The 26342-nt window shown below is 41.6% G+C and overlaps 1 protein-coding gene across 2 annotated transcripts in view; it reads right to left on the reverse strand.

The window, feature by feature from the left end:
* The window catches only part of Gnpnat (glucosamine 6-phosphate N-acetyltransferase), a 30020-nt gene continuing 3678 nt past the window's right edge, over positions 1 to 26342 (reverse strand). For both annotated transcript variants that reach the window (XM_053790946.2, XM_053790947.2), the window contains exons 3-6: positions 21747 to 21809; positions 12538 to 12668; positions 4720 to 4781; positions 1 to 2587 (exon numbers count right to left, since the gene is read on the reverse strand). In XM_053790946.2, the coding sequence (XP_053646921.1) occupies positions 2440 to 2587; positions 4720 to 4781; positions 12538 to 12668; positions 21747 to 21809 (404 nt within the window). In that variant the 3' untranslated portion in view covers positions 1 to 2439. The remainder of the gene's footprint in view (positions 2588 to 4719; positions 4782 to 12537; positions 12669 to 21746; positions 21810 to 26342) is intronic.

A 26342-nucleotide genomic window follows, 5' to 3' on the forward strand; every position in this document is an offset into this window, starting at 1 on the left:
TTCTCATAACCATGAACTTTTTATTGCACAAATATAGTAAATTAAAACAGCATTATTGTAATTGTAAATATATAAACAACTTTAATGAGCATAGTGTGCTGTAGATTATATTTGCCATAATACCATATTACTTTTTACTTCATTTAAGAAAAAAGTACAGTAGTTAGGGAAATATTCACCAATTAATACTTATTACCAAGATTAATTTTTTTTTCACAATGGTAGGAATGTAGTTCTGGAATGGTTTGTGAATTTGTTTAATATGTTTGAACTATGAATGAAGAAAAGGTATGCAAGGAGTGGAAGATAAACATGCATAATTACTGTGAGGGGGGGGGAATAAAATGGAACAAGACGACTTTACAAACTTGTTCACAAACAATTTGCAAGTATACCGAGTAAAAGTGAAAAGTAGAATTATAAAAATAATAATACAATGAGAACTAAGTACTAAACCCACAAGGGTCATTATTATAAAAAAGATTTAGGGAAAAAACAGACAATAGGAGTAGAGATTAACAAGGATGATTTAGGAGGGGAACTGATGCATCAACAAAGTATTTGCATAAAACATTTAAGTGTGAAATACTTAGAAAACGGTAAGATCGTGTTTGTTGCATACATGGTTTTAGGAAATAAAGTGTGGACAGGGAAGCAATGTGGGTGGTGTTGCAAATGCATGAAAATGTAGTAGGTTGTTAAAATGCCATGTAGTGGGAATTAGCACAGTTACTTTATTGATAGGCAAAATTTTGGGAGAGGTGGCCAAGATGGGTATGGAAGTTTGAGATGGTTTTAAAATCAGGATGTTGAAAGCACACTAAAGAGCAAGAGTTAAAAGTCTAAAGGATGAGAGATTTTATGCCAGCCCGGAGACAAGGAATACGGAGGAAGTGAATGTATTGTATTTAGATATTTTTGAGTTAATATGCCAGCAGATGGGTCTGTGAATGACATGGTGATTCATAAAATGAAAGAACAGAAAAGACATGATGCAGAACAAATGAACTACAATCTTGTGTAGACATATGTATGGAATATAAATCTGTGATAACCTAGTCATTTCATAAACTATAATACTGTGAATATTTTAAATATGAATGAAATTTAAGAATACGAAGGTATTTAACCATCTGTCACACTACATGTATGTCAAAGATATATACTATGCACATGTGTGTATGTACACCATGAGTTTAATCCTTATACAGTGGACCCCTGGATAACGATCAGCTCCCAACTCGACCAATTATGTAAATTTATTTTTGTAAGTGCTTTTGTAGGTGTATTTTTAGGGGTCTGAAATGGACTAATCTAATTCACAATATTTCTTATGGGAACAAATTCAGTCTATAACTGCACCCAAACAGACTTCTGGATTGAAATAATATCGTTATGCGGGGTCCACTGTGTAAGGGATGACAGAATTTTGATTGGTGTACAAGTAAAACGCAGTCTTAATTACCATAAAGTAAATAATACCCTCGTGTAGTAGATAGGCTCTAAATCTGACAAGCCATCCAATCATTGGTGCCTGCTAAAACTTTTGTAATGGATAAACTTTTCCAAGTGGAGAGAGGAATGGGGTAAGGGCCAAGGAATACCAAACTCACAGCTTGACATAAGCCAGATTCAGGGAGTAGCAAGTACCCTATTCCCTGGGCTCTTACTCCTTCCTGAGTGGCTGCCCATGCAACCAACCAATGTAATTTACAGGACAGTACAAAACCTTTCAAACCAAGGCCCATTAATTCTGAATATCAGTTTGGCGGGCCTGTCACCACCTTTATTTAATGCACAATTTCACTTTCTTCTTTTTCAAGTCGCCCTGCCTTGGTGGGAGGCAGCCGGTATGTTGAAAAACAAAGTGTCATCTATAAATCAGAGGTATAATATGGGGAACATTTTTGGAAAATCAAAAATGTTGAATTTTAACTGAGAATATATACATGTGATAATGTTATACACAAATACATTACATCTTAATGATGTTGAATGTAATGGTGCAAGCTGCTGCTACCTCCCTATAATGCACATTTCCCCATTAAAAAGAAAATTATAGAGCTCTCAAACTAATAAAACTGTACAAAATTATTAATAATACATTATAATCACTGATTAATGTAATTATCATCTACATCATGGAAAAGATATAGCTGTAAATCATAATGCGATGCACTAATAAGTCAGGAGCAACAAATTCCAAAATGTATACAAGTATTCTTATTTGAAAGGGAGTGCTTTTAACCATTTTTTTTATTTTTTTTGTTAAACGCTATCACAAGCTACAACAGATAACAACCTATTAAATCAACCCTGAGGATTCTGTAACATTACTGTATTATCAGCAAGTACTCTCTTTAGATGTCACAAAGCTGCTGTAGTTGAGATTACAAGAAGCTGCTGCTAAAGACGTGATACTCTACGAGTAGTGTCTAGTCAGAAGCGGATGATCATGGTGTTGTCATTGCCCTTTTCACTGGTGTATCCAAGAGAACCATAAAAAGGCTTCATTTCGTCTTTGCAGTCCAATCCCAGCTTGTAGCAGCCAACTTCCTTTGCTAGAAGAGTGATCGTGGTGACAATGCTGTGGAGAAATAAGTTGTTAATATCAGCTACTTGGGAAAAATAATAGACTTAGTGATGAAGACCTACTCACTTGAGTTACTTTCCCTTTAGAGTTTAGCACTTAAGTTATGATTATAATAATATTTTCCCTTCAGCACTCCTCACTACCCTTACAGATTGCCTCTGGGGTCCTCTTCACCCCTCGCTGGTCTGATCTGGTATATTTCAACTGTAGTAGACCCTACCCTGCAGTGCTGTATAACCCTTGTGGGTTTAGCACTTAGTTTTGATTGCAACAATAATAATAATAATAATAATAATAATACTTATCCGAGTCTCTTCAACTGAGTTTTTTTATAAAGGTGAAGCTCCTGATCCAAGGAATTGGATGTGCCCTCCCCTTCTTTGGATTGAATCTGAATGCCTCCCATTTCCCCCCAGGCACTGTATGACCCAAAAGGGTTTAGCACTCGCCATAAATGTAACAATAATCCTAGTCACCATGTGTTCCCTTGAATATAATACAAATACCATATTAGTATTATTATTAATAACACATTAATATTACTCATAATACAGTATGAGCCTCAGCAATCAATACCAAAGTTCCAAAAATACATCACCTAAAAGGGCTCTTGAGCCAAGGTCAGTGCTGTATGACCCTGGTGGGCTTAGCACTCATTTCTGATTGTAATAATATGGTACAATATCCTCCATATCAAAATGTACAGTGGAACCTCAAATATCGAACTTTCTTCGGTCCAGAAGGCTGTTCGAGTGCCACTACCTAACGAATTTATTCCCATCAGGAATAATGTAAATTAGATTGGTCCATTAAGACCCTCAAAAATACACTTATAAAAGCACTTACAAAAATACACTTACATAATTGGTCGAGTTGGGAGCAGTTCGATTTTTGAGGTTCCACTGTATTTACACTAATATAGTACAATATTTCAATAAAAAAAGAAACAAAACTGTCATCAGACAGCAGGGTGAAAAAGAAATTAGGCTGAGTTATGAATATAGGATGTGCACTGCACTGCCTTCACTCTGAAGAATGAGTGAGGATGTTGCAGCTTAGTGGAGCATAAGAGGTCATATCTATCCACTTGTGGTTAACATTATTTTTTTTATGTTGACACAGTAGGAAAGTGCTGTGTGACTCTGGTAGATTGAGCACTTATTATTATTATTAAAAAAAAAAAAACTGACACTGCAGGGAGAGAGAGAGAGAATGAGTGTGACTTGTCTGAATAACCCAAATTTATGTTTAATTTCATTGTTAAAAAATTCAGTAGTATATGAAATTAAATATGGAATATTATGGCTTGGGTATGCATCTCAAATTATAATATGGGTGTCTGTGGGATTAAAAGTTCAGGTTTCCAAACACTCTGAGTTATGACTAATTTCCATGACTGCATCTTGTTCATAAGTTGGGGCTTTACTGTACTGCTGCATATTCTGAGTGATTCATATATAGCACTTAGAAGCAGCTCCCATGAGCTATACGTATGTTGATTACTGATAAAGTACAGTACACCTGTAAATTAAATATAGCACGTACTGTGTATGTGCTTTACACAACGAGAAGTGTTTCTTTTATTTGTTGGAACTATGGCTAGGGCTAAAAGCAGGTTATAACAATAAATGGAGAAAAAGAAATTGGAATGACTTATGCAGCAAGTAGTGCCACTAAACAGTAGCAGCAGGTTGGTGTGGCGACCCTGGAAATTTGAAATTATGCTAGCTGAAATTAGTGCCATATTACTGATGGAACTGGATAACTGACTGCCAGATTAGTGATGGCCAACCTGTACTATTTTTTTGAAATGAAAGGTAAGATCCAGCTTAACATATCAATTAATTGTTGCTCCATTACAAGACACATTGAGGGCAAATTTCTAGGTCTTTGCATTGACTACAATCTTAACTTTCAGACCCACATCCAACATACATCCAAGAGAGTTTTCAAAACAGTAGGCATCTTTTACAAGATACGGAAGAGCTTGTGGTTTTTAAAGGGCTAGAGGGTGAGTGGGCAGAGGGAAGGAGGGAGCATAAAAAATAAAGAAGAGAAAAGCGGGACAGAAAAAAAAGGATGTCAAGAACGATTAAGTGTGTGAGAACAAGACGTGTAATACTTACAGTTTTCCCAACTGCTTGCCTCGGTACTCATTATTAACAACGACATCCTCTAGGCGTCCACGCTGTGGAAGCAATCACATTAATACAGTATTTACATAAAGGCCTTATATATATACAGTATACATACATACATTAAATCAAGCCCTGCTCACCAGCATCAAGGCATCATTCATGAAGGGAATAAAAATAGCCTATGAGATATGTACAGAAAGTCTTTGGAAGCAGGAAGAGTTCCTCAAAGTTAGAAATATACAAATGTGTACCACTAATTCATAATGAAAGTATTGAAGAAAACCATGACCAATCAGTTGAACTTTCCACATATATATATATATATTTTTTTTTTTTTTCAACAAGTTGGTCGTCTCCCACCGAGGCAGGGTGACCCAAAAAAGAAAGAAAATCCCCAAAAAGAAAATACTTTCATCATCATTCAACACTTTCACCACACTCACACATTATCACTGCTTTTGCAGAGGTGCTCAGAATACAACAGTTTAGAAGCATATACGTATAAAGATACACAACATATCCCTCCAAACTGCCAATATCCCAAAACCCCTCCTTTAAAGTGCAGGCATTGTACTTCCCATTTCCAGGACTCAAGTCCGACTATAAGAAAATAACCGGTTTCCCTGAATCCCTTCACTAAATATTACCCTGCTCACACTCCAACAGATCGTCAGGTCCCAAGTATCATTCGTCTCCATTCACTCCTATCTAACACGCTCATGCACGCTTGCTGGAAGTCCAAGCCCCTCGCCCACAAAACCTCCTTTACCCCCTCTTTCCAACTCTTTCGAGGACGACCCCTACCCCTCTTTCCTTCCCCTATAGATTTATATGCTTTCCAAGTCATTCTACTTTGATCCATTCTCTCTAAATGACCAAACCACCTCAACAACCCCTCTTCTGCCCTCTGACTAATGCTTTTATTAACTCCACACCTTCTCCTAATTTCCACACTCCGAATTTTCTGCATAATATTTACACCACACATTGCCCTTAGACAGGACATCTCCACTGCCTCCAACCGTCTCCTCGCTGCTGCATTTACCACCCAAGCTTCACATCCATATAAGAGTGTTGGTACTACTATACTTTCATACATTCCCTTCTTTGCCTCCATAGATAACGTTTTTTGACTCCACATATACCTCAACGCACCACTCACCTTTTTTCCCTCATCAATTCTATGATTAACCTCATCCTTCATAAATCCATCCGCCGACACGTCAACTCCCAAGTATCTGAAAACATTCACTTCTTCCATACTCCTCCTCCCCAATTTGATATCCAATTTTTCTTTATCTAAATCATTTGATACCCTCATCACTTTACTCTTTTCTATGTTCACTTTCAACTTTCTACCTTTACACACATTCTCAAACTCATCCACTAACCTTTGCAATTTTTCTTTAGAATCTCCCATAAGCACAGTATCATCAGCAAAAAGTAACTGTCAATTCCCATTTTGAATTTGATTCCCCATAATTTAATCCCACCCCTCTCCCGAACACCCTAGCATTTACTTCTTTTACAACCCCATCTATAAATATATTAAACAACCATGGTGACATTACACATCCCTGTCTAAGACCTACTTTTACCGGGAAGTAGTCTCCCTCTCTTCTACACACCCTAACCTGAGCCTCACTATCCTCATAAAAGCTCTTTACAGCATTTAGTAACTTACCACCTATTCCATAAACTTGCAACATCTGCCACATTGCTCCTCTATCCACTCTATCATATGCCTTTTCTAAATCCATAAATGCAATAAAAACTTCCCTACCTTTATCTAAATACTGTTCACATATATGCTTCAATGTAAACACTTGATCTACACATCCCCTACCCACTCTGAAGCCTCCTTGCTCATCCGCAATTCTACATTCTGTCTTACCTCTAATTCTTTCAATTATAACTCTACCGTATACTTTTCCTGGTATACTCAGTAAACTTATTCCTCTATAATTTTTACAATCTCTTTTGTCCCCTTTCCCTTTACATAAAGGAACTATACACGCTCTCCGCCAATCCCTAGGTACCTTCCCCTCTTTCATACATTTATTAAACAAAAGTACCAACCACTCCAACACTATATCCCCCCCTGCTTTTAACATTTCTGTCATGATCCCATCAGTTCCAGCTGCTTTACCCCCTTTCATTCTACGTAATGCCTCACGTATCTCCACCACACTTACATTCTGCTCTTCTTCACTCCTAAAAGATGGTATACCTCCCTGGCCAGTGCATGAAATTACCGCCTCCCTTTCTTCCTCAACATTTAAAAGTTCCTCAAAATATTCTCGCCATCTACCTAATACCTCCCTCTCCCCATCTACTAACTCCCCTACTCTGTTTTTAACGGACAAATCCATACTTTCCCTAGGCTTTCTTAACTTGTTTAACTCACTCCAAAATTTTTTCTTATTTTCATTAAAATTTCTTGACAGTGCCTCTCCCACTCTTTCATCTGCTCTCCTTTTGCACTCTCTCACCACTCTCTTCACCTTTCTTTTACTCTCCATATACTCTGCTCTTCTTATAACACTTCTGCTTTGTAAAAACCTCTCGTAAGCTACCTTTTTCTCTTTTATCACACCCTTTACTTCATCATTCCACCAATCACTCCTCTTTCCTCCTGCCCCCACCCTCCTATAACCACAAACTTCTGCCCCACATTCTAATACTGCATTTTTAAAACTATTCCAACCCTCTTCAACCCCACCACTACTCATCTTTGCACTAGCCCACCTTTCTGCCAATAGTCGCTTATATCTCGCCCGAACTTCCTCCTCCCTTAGTTTATACACTTTCACCTCCCTCTTACTTGTTGTTGCCACCTTCCTCTTTTCCCATCTACCTCTTACTCTAACTGTAGCTACAACTAAATAATGATCTGATATATCAGTTGCCCCTCTATAAACATGTACATCCTGGAGCCTACCCATCAACCTTTTATCCACCAATACATAATATAACAAACTACTTTCATTACGTGCTACATCATACCTTGTATATATATTTATCCTCTTTTTCATAAAATATGTATTACTTATTACCAAATTTCTTTCTACACATAGCTCAATTAAAGGCTCCCCATTTACATTTACCCCTGGCACCCCAAATTTACCTACTACTCCCTCCATAACATTTTTACCCACTTTAGCATTGAAATCCCCAACCACCATTACTCTCACACTTGATTCAAAACTCCCCACGCGTTCACTCAACATTTCCCAGAATCTCTCTCTCTCCTCTACACTTCTCTCTTCTCCAGGTGCATACACGCTTACTATAACCCACTTTTCACATCCAATCTTTATTTTACTCCACATAATCCTTGAATTTATGCATTTGTAGTCCCTCTTTTCCTGCCATAGCTTATATATATATATATATATATATATATATACATATATATATATATATATATATATATATATATATATATATATATATATATATATATATATATATATATATATATATATGTACATTATATAAGGTTCTTGGTAAAAATCCAGTGATTATGCGAGTATCACTGTATATCCTCAGGAAGCACTAAACTTGTAGGGGTCATGTCACACCTAGGAAATGGAAGCAAATCAGATTTGTTTCAAGGAAGGAAAAAATACCCCCAGCTAATTGGATCAAGATATCACTAACATCAGACAAAATTTTACTGAATTAAATTTGGTGGGACACCATCCCAAAAACACACTGCCGGTAAGACTCAGACAAATGAGAACCCTATGTGTAATCAGTATTTAAAGTTATACCACTGTCAGTGCAAGCAATAAATAAAATAGTTATGAGAAAATGGTAAACTTCTCCATAAAGTAACTAGGGAAACTGAAAACAATCGGGTTTAATCCAGGGAATTAGAGGATAACTCCAATTTCTTAAATGTACAAGGTACACTTCACCAGCATCAAGGTAATTACCTCTCTTGAAAAGTTACACACAGTATAAGAAAATACTCAATAATTAAATCTTCAAGTAGGTCAGCACTTACCCTTATTCCACCACAGGGTGACCAGGACGACTGAAGCACAATACATTATTACCAGAATACCAAACAAGGTTACATAATACCACCACAACATTGCTATGTTCATTCTCCTCTTTCTTACTGGAAGTCACCTGTAATTTTTATACTTTATTGAGTTATTCTAGGTTCTCTACACATACGCTGCTATGTATGATAGTCTATGTAATTGTATTTGTGTATACCTGAATAAACTTACTGCATCTGCTGTTGCATTGTGGCCATTTACTGTTAGCCATTAATAATAATAATAATAAGAGATGCTTCTATAGCTGCATGATCCAAGAAATGTATCCACTGTATCCCTGGACCCACTGTGTACCTTGGTAATTCTTTGACTACCACCTACAGGATGGGTATGGGAAGCCTACTGCCAATAGATTGGTATGGGGAGATTACTACCCACAGGATGGATATGGAATGACTACCACCCACAGGATGGATATGGAATGACTACCACCCACAGGATGGATATGGAATGACTACCACCCACAGGATGGATATGGAATGACTACCACCCACAGGATGGATATGGAATGACTACCACCCACAGGATGGATATGGAATGACTACCACCCACAGGATGGATATGGAGTGACTACCCACTGTGTACCTTAGTAATTCTTTGATGTCCACCTACAGGATGGGTATGGATATGGGGTGACTAATGCCCACAGATGGATATGGAATGACTACTGCCCACAGGATGGATATAAAGAGACTACCACCCACAGGATGAGTATGGAGCGACTACCACCCACAGGACGGATATGGAGCGACTACCACCCACAGGACGGATATGGAGCGACTACCACCCACAGGACGGATATGGAGCGACTGCCGCCCACAGGACGGATATGGAGCGACTGCCGCCCACAGGACGGATATGGAGCGACTGCCGCCCACAGGACGGATATGGAGCGACTGCCGCCCACAGGACGGATATGGAGCGACTGCCGCCCACAGGACGGATATGGAGCGACTGCCGCCCACAGGACGGATATGGAGCGACTGCCGCCCACAGGACGGATATGGAGCGACTGCCGCCCACAGGACGGATATGGAGCGACTGCCGCCCACAGGACGGATATGGAGCGACTGCCGCCCACAGGACGGATATGGAGCGACTGCCGCCCACAGGACGGATATGGAGCGACTGCCGCCCACAGGACGGATATGGAGCGACTGCCGCCCACAGGACGGATATGGAGCGACTGCCGCCCACAGGACGGATATGGAGCGACTGCCGCCCACAGGACGGATATGGAGCGACTGCCGCCCACAGGACGGATATGGAGCGACTGCCGCCCACAGGACGGATATGGAGCGACTGCCGCCCACAGGACGGATATGGAGCGACTGCCGCCCACAGGACGGATATGGAGCGACTGCCGCCCACAGGACGGATATGGAGCGACTGCCGCCCACAGGACGGATATGGAGCGACTGCCGCCCTCAGGACGGATATGGAGCGACTGCCGCCCACAGGACGGATATGGAGCGACTGCCGCCCACAGGACGGATATGGAGCGACTGCCGCCCACAGGACGGATATGGAGCGACTGCCGCCCACAGGACGGATATGGAGCGACTGCCGCCCACAGGACGGATATGGAGCGACTGCCGCCCACAGGACGGATATGGAGCGACTGCCGCCCACAGGACGGATATGGAGCGACTGCCGCCCACAGGACGGATATGGAGCGACTGCCGCCCACAGGACGGATATGGAGCGACTGCCGCCCACAGGACGGATATGGAGCGACTGCCGCCCACAGGACGGATATGGAGCGACTGCCGCCCACAGGACGGATATGGAGCGACTGCCGCCCACAGGACGGATATGGAGCGACTGCCGCCCACAGGACGGATATGGAGCGACTGCCGCCCGCAGGACGGATATGGAGCGACTGCCGCCCACAGGACGGATATGGAGCGACTGCCGCCCACAGGACGGATATGGAGCGACTGCCGCCCACAGGACGGATATGGAGCGACTGCCGCCCACAGGACGGATATGGAGCGACTGCCGCCCACAGGACGGATATGGAGCGACTGCCGCCCACAGGACGGATATGGAGCGACTGCCGCCCACAGGACGGATATGGAGCGACTGCCGCCCACAGGACGGATATGGAGCGACTGCCGCCCACAGGACGGATATGGAGCGACTGCCGCCCACAGGACGGATATGGAGCGACTGCCGCCCACAGGACGGATATGGAGCGACTGCCGCCCACAGGACGGATATGGAGCGACTACCGCCCACAGGACGGATATGGAGTGACTACCACCCACAGGATGGATATGGAGTGACTACCACCCACAGGATGGATATGGAGTGACTACCACCCACAGGATGGATATGGAGTGACTACCACCCACAGGATGGATATGGAGTGACTACCACCCACAGGATGGATATGGAGTGACTACCACCCACAGGATGGATATGGAGTGACTACCACCCACAGGATGGATATAGAGTGATTACCCACTGTGTACCTTAGTAATTCTTTGACGTCCACCTACAGGATGGGTATGGATATGGGGTGACTAATGCCCACAGATGGATATGGAGTGACTACCACCCACAGGATGGATATGGAGTGACTACCACCCACAGGATGGATATGGAGTGACTACCACCCACAGGATGGATATGGAGTGACTACTGCCCACAGGATGAATATGAAGTATACTACCACCCACAGGATGGATATGGAGTGACTACCATCCACCATATGGATGTGAAATACATAAAAAAAGGGTATCACACTAATTAACATGGTTATAATAAAGATTTACATTATTTTGTGTCTGTTCTTTCAACGTATACAACACTAAACGTCTAAAGATTGCATTCTGCTCAATTGACAGAATGGCACTGAGGGGATTACACGTGGCACAGATGTAACTGCTAGGACTGAAGAACAAGTGGAAAGGCAAAGTGCAGAATTGGAGCAGGTGTGGGAAGGGGAAGGGTTCATGGGGCAAGTGTTCATGCAGCTGCTTATCATTGTCGTCCACCCTCCCTCCATCTTTTCTCCTCTCCCACCCTCTCTCCCTCTCTTCTCTCACCCTTTTGCTTTCTTCTTTTCTTTCATGGGATAGACCATAATAAAAGAGGTTAATTACCAAATAATACCTGGAGTAACTTTAGCTCTGCTGTATTATTTCTTATATCAAACTTAATTACTCCTTATTCCCCAGATACTACGACCTCTACAGATTTATCGCTTCACATGAATATCATAATCTTGGCGAGTGAAGGTAGTGTTTGTGCCTCCCAATGCACAGACACTGTATGATCCCTTGTGAGTTTAGCACTTCCCCATGATAATAATAATAATAATAATAATAATAATAATAATAATAATAATTGGGGAAGTGGAAAAGAATCCTTCCATACGCCATGCATGTCAGAAAAGAAAACTAAAATACTGGAAGCAAGGGGCTAGTAACCCCTCTGTATATATTACTAAATGTGAAAAGAAAAACAAAAACCTTCGTTTTTTTCTTCTCCAGGTCACTCTGCCTTGGCACAAGCCAGTTGGTGTGTTAGAAAAATAATTACATTTATGGGGGAGCTCTATGCTTATAGGGATCATACAGCACCTGGGAGGAATGGAAGGCATTTAGGCTCTAGTCACGGAATTAGAGCATAGGTCCAGATCCTTACATCTGTACCTATGCTCTAATTCCATCAAGAAACCTCCCTTGAGGGTATATAATATTAGTAAGTGGAGTGTAGGAGGCACCTTGGCACAGCCACGGATGAACTTAAGCTCACAGGCGAGTGTGGCAGAACCAACGATCTGTCCCAGCAGAGTGTCCTCTATGACAGTCACATAGTAGTGGCCGGGGCAGCTCCTCATAGCATCAAACCTTTCTGAAACACAATGGAAGTATTTATTAATGGTTCTGAGATAAGATAAAGTAGGAATAATGAAGAATAAAGAGGATTTAGTAAAGGTATGAGATGTGAAGACCAAGTGTTTGTATTGTGGGATACTTTCCTTGGATTGCACAGTGAAGAGATCTGTTTGGATTTTTAACCTGTGGGAGGGTTAACCACCCAGGACAACCTAAGAAAGTCAGTACATTATCGAGGATTGTTATTTCCATTGGGGAAGTCCTTCAATCTTATTCCCCAGGATGCCACCAGTTGACTAACACCCAAGTGCCTACTTACTGCTAGGTGAACAGGGACAGCAAGTGTAAGGAAACATGCCCAACATTTCCACCCATGCTGGGGACTGAACCATGGACACTCAGTGTGCAAGGCGAGAGTGTTGCCAACCCAGCCATGGGGCTGCAACACTTCTAATTATCGTGATCACTGTATATCAGCCTTTGCTGTGATGGAATTCAATGCCAGAGGTTCTAAAAGTTCCCCATTTCCCAAGTGCTTCAAAAACTGCCAAGAAACATATGAATATGATGTACATAATGAAGGTCGGCGACACAAATGTGTCCTGAAGGCCACACAAAACCAGTTAACGGGCTGCATGTGGCCTCCAGCACTGCAGGTAGGTAACCTCTGATTTTCAACATCCTATATAACATACATGTACATTAGAATCCTCCATGGGGAAGTGGAATAGAATTCTTCCTCTGTAAGCCATGCGTGTTGTAAGAGGCAACTAAAATGCCAGGAGCAAGGGGCTAGTAACCTCTTCTCCTGTACATATTACTAAATGTAAAAGGAGAAACTTTCATTTTTCCTTTTGGGCCACCCCACCTCGGTGGGATACGGCCGGTGTGTTGAAAGAAAGAAGAAAGTACATTAGAATATGTGGCACCCACATCTAATCAAACATATAAAAGAAACTGAAAATGCAAAGGTTTGCAACAATACTGTAATCGTAATTTAGTTTTAAGCTTGGCCAAAATGCTATGTATAACAATAGGCTTTCTATAGGTTATCAAGGACATAGAGGACCAGGTTCCCCTGGTTCTCTCTGCTAATGATGACAACGTACACAATGGGTTATAAGGTTTATACAGCGGGCACTGAAAGAAGAGGCGGCAGCCAGGGGATGTAGATGACAACTAAGAATAATAACAATCAAACTAAGAACCAAATCTGAAAGGGTCGTAGATGACAACTAAAGAATCTGAAGAGGTGGTGTAAGGACACCATACACAGTCTCAAGAGAAGGTATGACTGGGTCATAAGCTTGACACACATGAATCAAGAAGTGGAAGTAAACTTGACTGTTTTTGAAGTTTGATATTATGATGAGACCTAAGGTAGTAGGTTGGTAGACAGCAACCACCCAGGGAAGTACTACCGTCCTGCCAGATGACGGTGAAACAGAAACCTGTAACTGTTTTGCATGATGGTAGGATTGCTGGTTTCTTTTTCTGTCTCATAAACACGCTAGATAACAGGGATATCTTGCTACTCCTACTTACACTTTGGTCACACTTCACAGACACGCACATGCATATATATATATACATACATCTAGATTTTTCTCCTTTTTCTAAATAGCTGTTGTTCCTCTTTATTTCTTCTATTGTCCATGGGGAAGTGGAAAAGAATCTTTCCTCCGTAAGCCATTTGTGTCGTATGAGGCGACTAAAATGCCGGGAGCAATGGGCTAGTAACCCCTTCTCCTGTAGACATTTACTAAAAAAGAGAAGAAGAAAAACTTTATAAAACTGGGATGCTTAAATGTGCGTGGATGTAGTGCGGATGACAAGAAACAGATGATTGCTGATGTTATGAATGAAAAGAAGTTGGATGTCCTGGCCCTAAGCGAAACAAAGCTGAAGGGGGTAGGGGAGTTTCGGTGGGGGGAATAAATGGGATTAAATCTGGAGTATCTGAGAGAGTTAGAGCAAAGGAAGGGATAGCAGTAATGTTGAATGATCAGTTATGGAAGGAGAAAAGAGAATATGAATGTGTAAATTCAAGAATTATGTGGATTAAAGTAAAGGTTGGATGCGAGAAGTGGGTCATAATAAGCGTGTATGCACCTGGAGAAGAGAGAAATGCAGAGGAGAGAGAGAGATTTTGGGAGATGTTAAGTGAATGTATAGGAGCCTTTGAACCAAGTGAGAGAGTAATTGTGGTAGGGGACCTGAATGCTAAAGTAGGAGAAACTTTTAGAGAGGGTGTGGTAGGTAAGTTTGGGGTGCCAGGTGTAAATGAAAATGGGAGCCCTTTGATTGAACTTTATATAGAAAGGGGTTTAGTTATAGGTAATACATATTTTAAGAAAAAGAGGATAAATAAGTATACAAGATATGATGTAGGGCGAAATGACAGTAGTTTGTTGGATTATGTATTGGTAGATAAAAGACTGTTGAGTAGACTTCAGGATGTACATGTTTATAGAGGGGCCACAGATATATCAGATCACTTTCTAGTTGTAGCTACACTGAAAGTAAAAGGTAGATGGGATACAAGGAGAATAGAAGCATCAGGGAAGAGAGAGGTGAAGGTTTATAAACTAAAAGAGGAGGCAGTTAGGGTAAGATATAAACAGCTATTGGAGGATAGATGGCTAATGAGAGCATAGGCAATGGGGTCGAAGAGGTATGGGGTAGGTTTAAAAATGTAGTGTTAGAGTGTTCAGCAGAAGTTTGTGGTTACAGGAAAGTGGGTGCGGGAGGGAAGAGGAGCGATTGGTGGAATGATGATGTGAAGAGAGTAGTAAGGGAGAAAAAGTTAGCATATGAGAAGTTTTTACAAAGTAGAAGTGATGCAAGGAGGGAAGAGTATATGGAGAAAAAGAGAGAGGTTAATACATAGCATTAGAAATCTTCCTTATGAAGAAAGATTGAAGACTCTTAAGTTATATTCACTTGTTAGACGAAGAATGAGGGGAGACCTGATCGAAGTGTATAAGTGGAAGATAGGTATTAATAAAGGGGATAATAACAAGGTCTTGAGGATATCTCTCCAAGAGAGAACCCGCAGTAATGGATTTAAATTAGATAAGTTTAGATTTAGAAAGGACATAGGAAAGTATTGGTTTGGAAATAGGGTAGTTGATGAGTGGAACAGTCTACCTAGTTGGGTTATTGAGGCTGAGACTTTGGGTAGTTTCAAATTTAGGTTGGATAAGTACATGAGTGGGAGGGGTTGGATTTGAGAGGGACTTGCACATCGGAGCTATTTTCTTGGGTGGCATTGAAAATTGGGTTGGTCGGGTGTTTGTTGGTGGGATGAATTGTAAAGGACCTGCCTAGTATGGGCCAACAGGCCTGCTGCAGTGTTCCTCCTTTCTTATGTTCTAAGCAATGTAAAAAGAGAGCAAATGAGAGAGTGGGTGAGATGTTATCAACAAATTTTGTTGAAAATAAGAAAAAGTTTTGGAGTGAGATTAACAAGTTAAGAAAGCCTAGAGAACAAATGGATTTGTCAGTTAAAAATAGGAGAGGAGAGTTATTAAATGGAGAGTTAGAGGTATTGGGAAGATGGAGGGAATATTTTGAGGAATTGTTAAATGTTGATGAAGATAGGGAAGCTGTGATTTCGTGTATAGGGCAAGGAGGAACAACATCTTGTAGGAGTGAGGAAGAGCCAGTTGTGAGTGTGGGGGAAGTTCGTGAGGCAGTAGGTAAAATGAAAGGGGGTAAGGCAGCCGGGATTGATGGGATAAAGATAGAAATGCTAAAAGCAGGTGGGGATATAGTTTTGGAGTGGTTGGTGCAATTATTTAATAAATGTATGGAAGAGGGTAAGGTACCTAGGGATTGGCAGAGAGCATGCATAGTTCCTTTGTATAAAGGCAAAGGGGATAAAAGAGAGTGCAAAAATTATAGGGGGATAAGTCTGTTGAGTATACCTGGCAAAGTGTGTGGTAGAGTTATTATTGAAAGAATTAAGAGTAAGACGGAGAATAGGATAGCAGATGAACAAGGAGGCTTCAGGAAAGGTAGGGGGTGTGTGGACCAGGTGTTTACAGTGAAACATGTAAGTGAACAGTATTTAGATAAGGCTGAAGAGGTCTTTGTGGCATTTATGGATTTGGAAAAGGCGTATGACAGGGTGGATAGGGGGGCAATGTGGCAGATGTTGCAGGTGTATGGTGTAGGAGGTAGGTTACTGAAAGCAGTGAAGAGTTTTTACGAGGATAGTGAGGCTCAAGTTAGAGTATGTACGAAAGAGGGAAATTATTTCCCAGTAAAAGTAGGCCTTAGACAAGGATGTGTGATGTCACCATGGTTGTTTAATATATTTATAGATGGGGTTGTAAGAGAAGTAAATGCGAGGGTCTTGGCAAGAGGCGTGGAGTTAAAAGATAAAGAATCACACATAAAGTGGGAGTTGTCACAGTTGCTCTTTGCTGATGACACTGTGCTCTTGGGAGATTCTGAAGAGAAGTTGCAGAGATTGGTGGATGAATTTGGTAGGGTGTGCAAAAGAAGAAAAATAAAAGTGAATACAGGAAAGAGTAAGGTTATGAGGATAACAAAAATATTAGGTGATGAAAGATTGGATATCAGATTGGAGGGAGAGAGTATGGAGGAGGTGAATGTATTCAGATATTTGGGAGTGGACGTGTCAGCGGATGGGTCTGTGAAAGATGAGGTGAATTATAGAATTGATGAGGGGAAAAGGGCGAGTGGTGCACTTACGAGTCTGTGGAGACAAAGAACTTTGTCCTTGGAGGCAAAGAGGGGAATGTATGAGAGTATAGTTTTACCAACGCTCTTATATGGGTGTGAAGCATGGGTGATGAATGTTGCAGCGAGGAGAAGGCTGGAGGCAGTGGAGATGTCATGTCTGAGAGCAATGTGTGGTGTGAATATAATGCAGAGAATTCGTAGTTTGGAAGTTAGGAGGAGGTGCGGGATTACCAAAACTGTTGTCCAGAGGGCTGAGGAAGGGTTGTCGAGGTGGTTCGGACATGTGGAGAGAATGGAGCGAAACAGAATAACTTCAAGAGTGTATCAGTCTGTAGTGGAAGGAAGGCGGGGTAGGGGTCGGCCTAGGAAAGGTTGGAGGGAGGGGGTAAAGGAGGTTTTGTGTGCGAGGGGCTTGGACTTCCAGCAGGCATGCGTGAGCGTGTTTGATAGGAGTGAATGGAGACAAATGGTTTTTAATACTTGATGTGCTGTTGGAGTGTGAGCAAAGTAACATTTATGAAGGGGTTCAGGGAAACCGGCAGGCCGGACTTGAGTCCTGGAGATGGGAAGTACAGTGCCTGCACTCTGAAGGAGGGGTGTTAATGTTGCAGTTTAAAAACTGTAGTGTAGAGCACCCTTCTGGCAAGACAGTGATGGAGTGAATGATGGAGAAAGTTTTTCTTTTTCGGGCCACCCTGCCTTGGTGGGAATCGGCCAGTGTGATAATAAAAAAAAAAACCTAAGAAATTAGATGCCAATATGTAAATTAGGCTGATATCGGGGCAGAGCCAAGACTCAAACCCCCACAAATAGAATTAGCTTATTACAGAAGCCGGTAAAGTAACTGGATACTTGTCTACCTTGAGAAACTTCAATAACCTTGTCTTCTTCCCCACCACACCAACCACCACCCCTACCACCAATACTACTACTAAAACAACCATCCTCACCAAACACCAAATAATTTAAACCTAGGCTTTAAATAATATACATCACAAAGACCCAATGGAAGGAATACAGTGGACCCCCGGTTAACGAACTTTTTTCATTCCAGTAGTATGTTCAGGTGCCAGTACTGACCGAATTTTTTCCCATAAGGAATATTGTGAAGTAGATTAGTCCATTTCAGACCCCCAAACATACACGTACAAACGCACTTACATAAATACACTTACATAATTGGTCGCATTTGGAGGTGGTCGTTAAGCGGGGGTCCACTGTATTTTGGGTAATTTACACATGTTACCGTGTATGATAATTGTACCTGTGTGTACCTCTCACCACTACCAATACTACATGAAGACCAGCTACCAGCAACCACCACTGAACGGGTCACCAGTGACTGGTAGACAACTATCCCGCCGGGTCATGCGAGTGGGGGAACCGAAGCTTATTAAACGTTCGGCACTCTGGCAGGATTGCTCGTCTTTTCTGTCTCATGAACATGTAAGATGCCTGGTAAATATTACAAACCACTACACCTGTAGGAGTCATTACACAAGCCTGGAAATATAGGGAAAGAAGAGAGAGCATCAAATTTGATTCAAGAAACAGGTAGCTCCAGTTCACTTAATAACAACAATAATAATAATAATAATAATAATAATAATAATAATAATCTTTATTTCTACAAGTACATGTACAAGGTATACAGACCATAGCTGACAACAATGACATTACTATATAGAAATCCCTTTGTTATGCAGATCATTTTGGGGAAATTAGGTCAGTTTTGTCCCAGGATGTGAACCACACCAGTCAACTAACACCTAGGTACCTATTATACTGCTAGGTGAACATGGATAGCAGGTGTCTTAAGGAAACACATCTTAATGTTTCCACCCATTCCGGGGATTGAACCCCGAACCTCAATGTGTGAGCCGAGTGTGCTAGCAATCATGCTATGGGACACCTTATTGAAGACCCCTTTACCATCAATAAGCTCCCTTGAAGGGAGTGCCTTGGTGCTGGTAAAGGGCTCTCATTCCAAGCAAATGGAGCAAACCTCCCCTTCCATATAACAGACCCGATTACCTCCAGGCTGCTGTATGACCCTTACTGGCTTAACACTATCTTAACTATAATAAATAATAAGGAAACAGAGGACAAAGTATAAAATAGTCAGTACAGAAGGAGACTGACAAGAATGATAGTGGGAGAGGTGAGACAAAGGTCAGTAGACACCAGGAAGGTACAACATTTTCATCAAGGTCACTGTCAGACCAGTAGCCAAGTTACACCCAATAAGTAAGTTTTTTCAGGTATATATACTCCAGGTAAACTCCAGGTATACACAAATACAGTTACAAATATTATCATACATAGCAGCATATGTGTAGAGAAGCCAGGATAACCCAAAGAAGTCAGACAAAGTGGCTTATTTCCATTGGGGTACAACCCAGGTCAAGCCAACAATAAATATACATAGTTTTATTATTATTATTATTACTACTACTATACCCCTCAAGGGAGGTTCCTTGATGCTGGCGAGAGGTTCTTGATCCAGGGCATTGGATTTGTGTTCCAGTTCCCTGAATTAAGCCTGAATATCTTCCGTCCCCCCCCACAGGTGCTGTGTAATCCCTACGGGTTTAGCGTTCCCCATGATAAATAATTATTACTATACCTAGCCGTGGGGACGTTGGCCCCCAAAACCCTCTCTGGGTAAACCTCAAGGTAATACTGATGCAGAACCTTTAAATCCACAGGGGTCACAGCACCTGGGGAAGGGGAGGTAATGAGGTCAGGTTCAATTCCTAGACACGAGTCCTTTCAGTAGCACTGAGAGGAGAAAGTTGAGAACCCAGCAGATGAAGCTGCAAGGTGAGAGTGACTCTTACTAGCAATTATTCACCACGAGAAGCCAACATGTAATGTTGAACATGTGAAGGTTGTTAATAGCATCAATAGGCAGACATTAGAATGAACTTTTTTGGGTTTTCATAGGTTCTCTATACATATGCTGCTATGTATGATAATCTATATACTAACTGTATTTGTGTATACCTAAATAAACTTACTTATTCCTTTAATCCAATACCTGACTTCCATGGTCTGGAACGATATCGTTCCAGATCATGGAGCTGAACTCTTCTCCAGGCTGAGGGAACTGACCACCTCAAATACTTTTTCTCCAAGGTTGATGGACTGATTACATCATCTTTATTTCACTACTACACCTGCTGCCTCTGTATCTGACTGAAGAAGCCTACTAAGTAGGCGAAACGTTTCAACAGTAAAGATACTTAACTGCTGCACATGTCTTAATCATCAGTCTTTGTGGAGGTTGAACTATGCAAGATGGATCTTGATTACCTTAACATATTCCACTTGGCACAATAGTGGTGTTGCAATTCTTACAACTTTAATCTAAATGTAACTAGTGTTTGGCATTATTGCACCCAAGAAGCACTAAATCTGTATGGGACGTAGATTCGGTCCTATTATCACAATCAAAACTAAACGCTAAACCCATAGGGGGTCTCACACAGCAATGATTGACCCTAGAAATGAAAGGTCAGGTTCAATTCCCTGAATCAAGAGCCCCTTACTGGCATCAAGGAACCTTGACGGGGCTAGCATCGAGGTGTCTCAGTTTAATACATCTAAGTCATTTTTCTAACTATCTTATCGTTATCAGATGATTTATGCGTCTACTGATCTTTTGATAAACATCTGAAAAAACTTTATAGTAATTTTGACGATAAAAATGTGACAGTATTAAGTGTAGCTGAACATTATTATAATCAAGGGGGAAGCGCTAAACCCGGAGGATTATACAGCGCCTGGGGTGGGGGGTGTGAAAGGCATTCAGGCTTAATTCGGGGAACTGGAGCACAGATCCAATTCCCTAAATCAAGAGCCCCTCACCAACATCAAGGAACCTTCCTTGAGGGGTATAGCTGAACAGTCATGCAGTTAAATAATTCATCACGCAAATCTATAAACAAAGCACACCCATGATTATTATTATTATAATATATATATATATATATATATATATATATATATATATATATATATATATATATATATATATATATATATATATATATATATATATATATATATATATATATATATATATATATAATTTATTTATTTATTACACACACACACATTCATGAGGATGTCAGCTATGGAAACTGGAAAGTAATTAGGTTTGACTGATATACGAATTTTTATTATTATACTCAAGGAGAAGCACTAAACCCGTTTATACACACAGTAACCTATGAAGGTACTGGCAAGACAACGTTGACAATGTCTGTCTTACCCACGTGGCGGAGACCCAGGTCAGGAACCGTCCTGGTGACCTTACATGAACATGTCTGGCTAATAACAGCAAGGTGATCTTATTTAAGTGTTTTGTCTTACTCACCATTGAATTTTTCCCGTGATATGTCACCCAGCTTAGTAAGCTGTCCCAAAAGCTGCAAGAAGCCTGCAAGAGTGAATTATTATTAATTATTATTAGCGGAATATAATTTTCATGGGTGAAATACCATGTCTGGGAATTATTAGGTATTAAGTTAGATTCCAGTTACTGGCATCATTTAAGGAAATATTATAACAAAAGTGATTTTGTATTACATTAAACATAACAGAAATGTTGGTAATATACAGTAACAATTATTATATTTAGGACGAGGCACTAAACCCAAAAGTCACAGCACCTGGGAAAAAAATAATCATCGTATATCCTACGAGGAGAAGTTAATGGAAATCAACTTGACACTGGAGGACAGGAGGAATATGAGGGACATGATAACGATATACAAAATACTGAGAGGAATTGACAAAGTAGATTGGGACAGGATGTTTCAAGAGATGGAACACAGCAGAGGAATCACAACTGGAAGTTGAAGATTTAGACGAGTCACTGGGATGTTCGGGAGTATTTCTTCTGCCATAGAGTTGTAAGGAAGTAGAACACTCTGGAGAGTGATGTAGTGGAGGCAGGATCCATACATAGCTTTAAGAAGAGATATGATAAAGCTCATAGAGAGTGGACCTAGCAGCAACCAGCGAAGAGGCAGGGCCAGGAGCTGTGAATCGACCCCTGCACCCACAAATACACGAGTACACACACACACACACACACACACACACAGCATTCCGACATCTTAATAAGGAATCATTCAGGACCCTGTACACCGTGTACGTTAGGGCCATATTGGAGTATGCGGCACCAGTTTGGAACCCACACCTAGCCAAGCACTTAAAGAAACTAGAGAAAGTGCAAAGGTTTGCAACAAGACTAGTCCCAGAGCTAAGAGGTATGTCCTACGAGGAGAGGTTAAGGGAAATCAACCTGACGACACTGGAGGACAGGAGAGATAGGGGGGACATGATAACGACATACAAAATACTGAGAGGAATTGACAAGGTGGACAAAGACAGGATGTTCCAGAGATTGGACACAGTAACAAGGGGACACAGTTGGAAGCTGAAGACAGATGAATCACAGGGATGTTAGGAAGTATTTCTTCAGCCACAGAGTAGTCAGTAAGTGGAATAGTTTGGGAAGTGATGTAGTGGAGGCAGAATCCATACATAGCTTTAAGCAGAGGTATGATAAAGCTCACGGCTCAGGGAGAGTGACCTAGTAGCGATCAGTGAAGAGGCGGGGCCAGGAGCTCGGACTCGACCCCCGCAACCTCAACTAGGTGAGTACAACTAGGTGAGTACACACACACAAGTGTAGTCAAAGATAAGATAAAACCAATATTGCAAACTAGAAATACCGCAGGAAATAGCAAACAAGAGGACTCCACTAGCAATAGTGAGGATATATTACCAAAAACAACTGGTGGGAGCTCCATTGTTGGTGCTAGGGAGGATAGAAGACAGGGAAACATGCACCAACAGGGAATACAGTCACAGAAACCCAAGGCAAACGGAAACCAAGCCTGTGCACATACTATGCACTCGGTATCTGCTGGCATGGGAAATCTGGAAAAACAGATGGGACGTGCAACTATGACCACCCTAGAAAATGCCATGCCCATATGACAACAGGAAAATGCAAACTCCCTTCCTGTAAGCTTTTTCACCCTGAACTGTGTACCTCTTCAGTACAGGAAAGACTGTGCTATAACTTAAATTGCCAGGCATACCATCTAAAGGGGACAAAAAGATACAAAACATCCAGGCCATGGGAAAACCTGGGTAGCCACAGCCACTCAAGAGAGGTTTTTTAGTGCCAGGAAGGAAAAAAAAACTGGCAGGAAATGGCAGAAATCGTACACCAAATCCAGTCATTCCTGGAGTGGAACCACAGTCGATGGCCTCCACTCCAAACCAACAGATACAGATACTAATGCCGGAAAAAAAATCCCCCCCCAGTACCCACAATACCACCAGTCCGATAACATTCTTCTTGGCAAATATACAGGGTCTAAAGCCAACAACAAACAACAAAATACCTTTCATCCGTGGACTGCTTGCAGAGGCAAAGGCAATGTTCGCGGTTTTCACTGAGACCCACATAAAGGATCACTTGGACAACGAAATATGGATCCCAGGTTACAACCTATACAGATGTGACAGAGTGAACAGGCAAAAGGGGGGGGGGGGTTGGCCTGTACATTGCTGAGTCACTTGTTTGCACAGAACTGCTAAATGCCTCAAATGATGTAGTGGAAGTTTTAGCAGTAAAGGTCGAGAACCAAAACCTAGTCATTGTGGTAGTCTACAAGCCTCCGGATGCAACATCCCAGCAATTCCAGGAACAGCTGTTAAAAATTGACCACTGTCTGGAAAATCTTCCAGCTCCTGCACCCAACATCTTGCTCCTGGGGGATTTCAACTTAAGGCACCTAAAATGGAGGAATATAGCAAATAATATTGTTGCAGTAATAACACCAGGAGGCAGCTCTGATGAAAACTCACACTCACGCGAGCTTTTAAATCTCTGCACAAAATTCAATTTAAACCAGCAAATAATAGAGCCTACTAGACTGGAGAATACACTAGACCTCATCTTCACTAACAATGTTGATCTGATAAGAAATGTCACCATATCAAAAACATTATACTCAGATCACAACATGATTGAGGTTCAGACATGTATGCGCGGAGCCCCAGACCGACATGATGAGATTAGTCACGAGGGAGCATTCACCAAATTCAACTTCAATAACAAAAACATAAAGTGGGACAAAGTAAACCAAGTCCTAACCGATATAAGCTGGGAAGATACACTAAGCAACACAGACCCCAACTTATGCCTAGAACAGATTAACTCGGTGGCACTCGATGTATGCACAAGGCTTATTCCTCTAAGAAAAAGGAGGAGTAGATGTAAAATAGAAAGACAGGCGCTCCCTTTACAGGCGACGAAAAAGAATAACAGAGCGGCTAAAAGAGGTCAATATATCTGAAATGCGTAGGGAGACACTGGTCAGAGAAATAGCAAGCATCGAACTTAAGCTTAAAGAATCCTTTAGGAGTCAGGAATCGTGGGAAGAACTAAAAGCCATAAATGAAATCGAAAGAAACCCAAAGTATTTCTTCTCCTATGCCAAATCAAAATCGAGAACAACGTCCAGTATTGGGCCCCTACTTAAACAAGATGGGTCCTACACAGATGACAGCAAGGAAATGAGTGAGCTACTCAAGTCCCAATATGACTCAGTTTTTAGCAAGCCGCTAACCAGACTGAGAGTCGAAGATCAAAATGAATTTTTTATGAGAGAGCCACAAAATTTGATTAACACAAGCCTATCCGATGTTATCCTGACGCCAAATGACTTCGAACAGGCGATAAATGACATGCCCATGCACTCTGCCCCAGGGCCAGACTCATGGAACTCTGTGTTCATCAAGAACTGCAAGAAGCCCCTATCACGAGCCTTTTCCATCCTATGGAGAGGGAGCGTGGACACGGGGGTCGTCCCTCAGTTACTAAAAACAACAGACATAGCCCCACTCCACAAAGGGGGCAGTAAAGCAACAGCAAAGAACTACAGACCAATAGCACTAACATCCCATATCATAAAAATCTTTGAAAGGGTCCTAAGAAGCAAGATCACCACCCATCTAGAAACCCATCAGTTACACAACCCAGGGCAACATGGGTTTAGAACAGGTCGCTCCTGTCTGTCTCAACTACTGGATCACTACGACAAGGTCCTAAATGCACTAGAAGACAAAAAGAATGCAGATGTAATATATACAGACTTTGCAAAAGCCTTCGACAAGTGTGACCATGGCGTAATAGCGCACAAAATGCGTGCTAAAGGAATAACAGGAAAAGTCGGTCGATGGATCTATAATTTCCTCACTAACAGAACACAGAGAGTAGTCGTCAACAGAGTAAAGTCCGAGGCAGCTACGGTGAAAAGCTCTGTTCCACAAGGCACAGTACTCGCTCCCATCTTGTTCCTCATCCTCATATCCGACATAGACAAGGATGTCAGCCACAGCACCGTGTCTTCCTTTGCAGATGACACCCGAATCTGCATGACAGTGTCTTCCATTGCAGACACTGCAAAGCTCCAGGCGGACATCAACCAAATCTTTCAGTGGGCTGCAGAAAACAATATGAAGTTCAACGATGAGAAATTTCAATTACTCAGATATGGTAAACATGAGGAAATTAAATCTTCATCAGAGTACAAAACAAATTCTGGCCACAAAATAGAGCGAAACACCAACGTCAAGGACCTGGGAGTGATCATGTCGGAGGATCTCACCTTCAAGGACCATAACATTGTATCAATCGCATCTGCTAGAAAAATGACAGGATGGATAATGAGAACCTTCAAAACTAGGGAGGCCAAGCCCATGATGACACACTTCAGGTCACTTGTTCTATCTAGGCTGGAATATTGCTGCATACTAACAGCACCTTTCAAGGCAGGTGAAATTGCCGACCTAGAAAATGTACAGAGAACTTTCACGGCGCGCATAACAGAGATAAAACACCTCAATTACTGGGAGCGCTTGAGGTTCCTAAACCTGTATTCCCTGG

Source organism: Cherax quadricarinatus, chromosome 88, assembly GCF_038502225.1.
Source record: "Cherax quadricarinatus isolate ZL_2023a chromosome 88, ASM3850222v1, whole genome shotgun sequence".
Lineage (NCBI taxonomy): Eukaryota > Metazoa > Arthropoda > Malacostraca > Decapoda > Parastacidae > Cherax > Cherax quadricarinatus.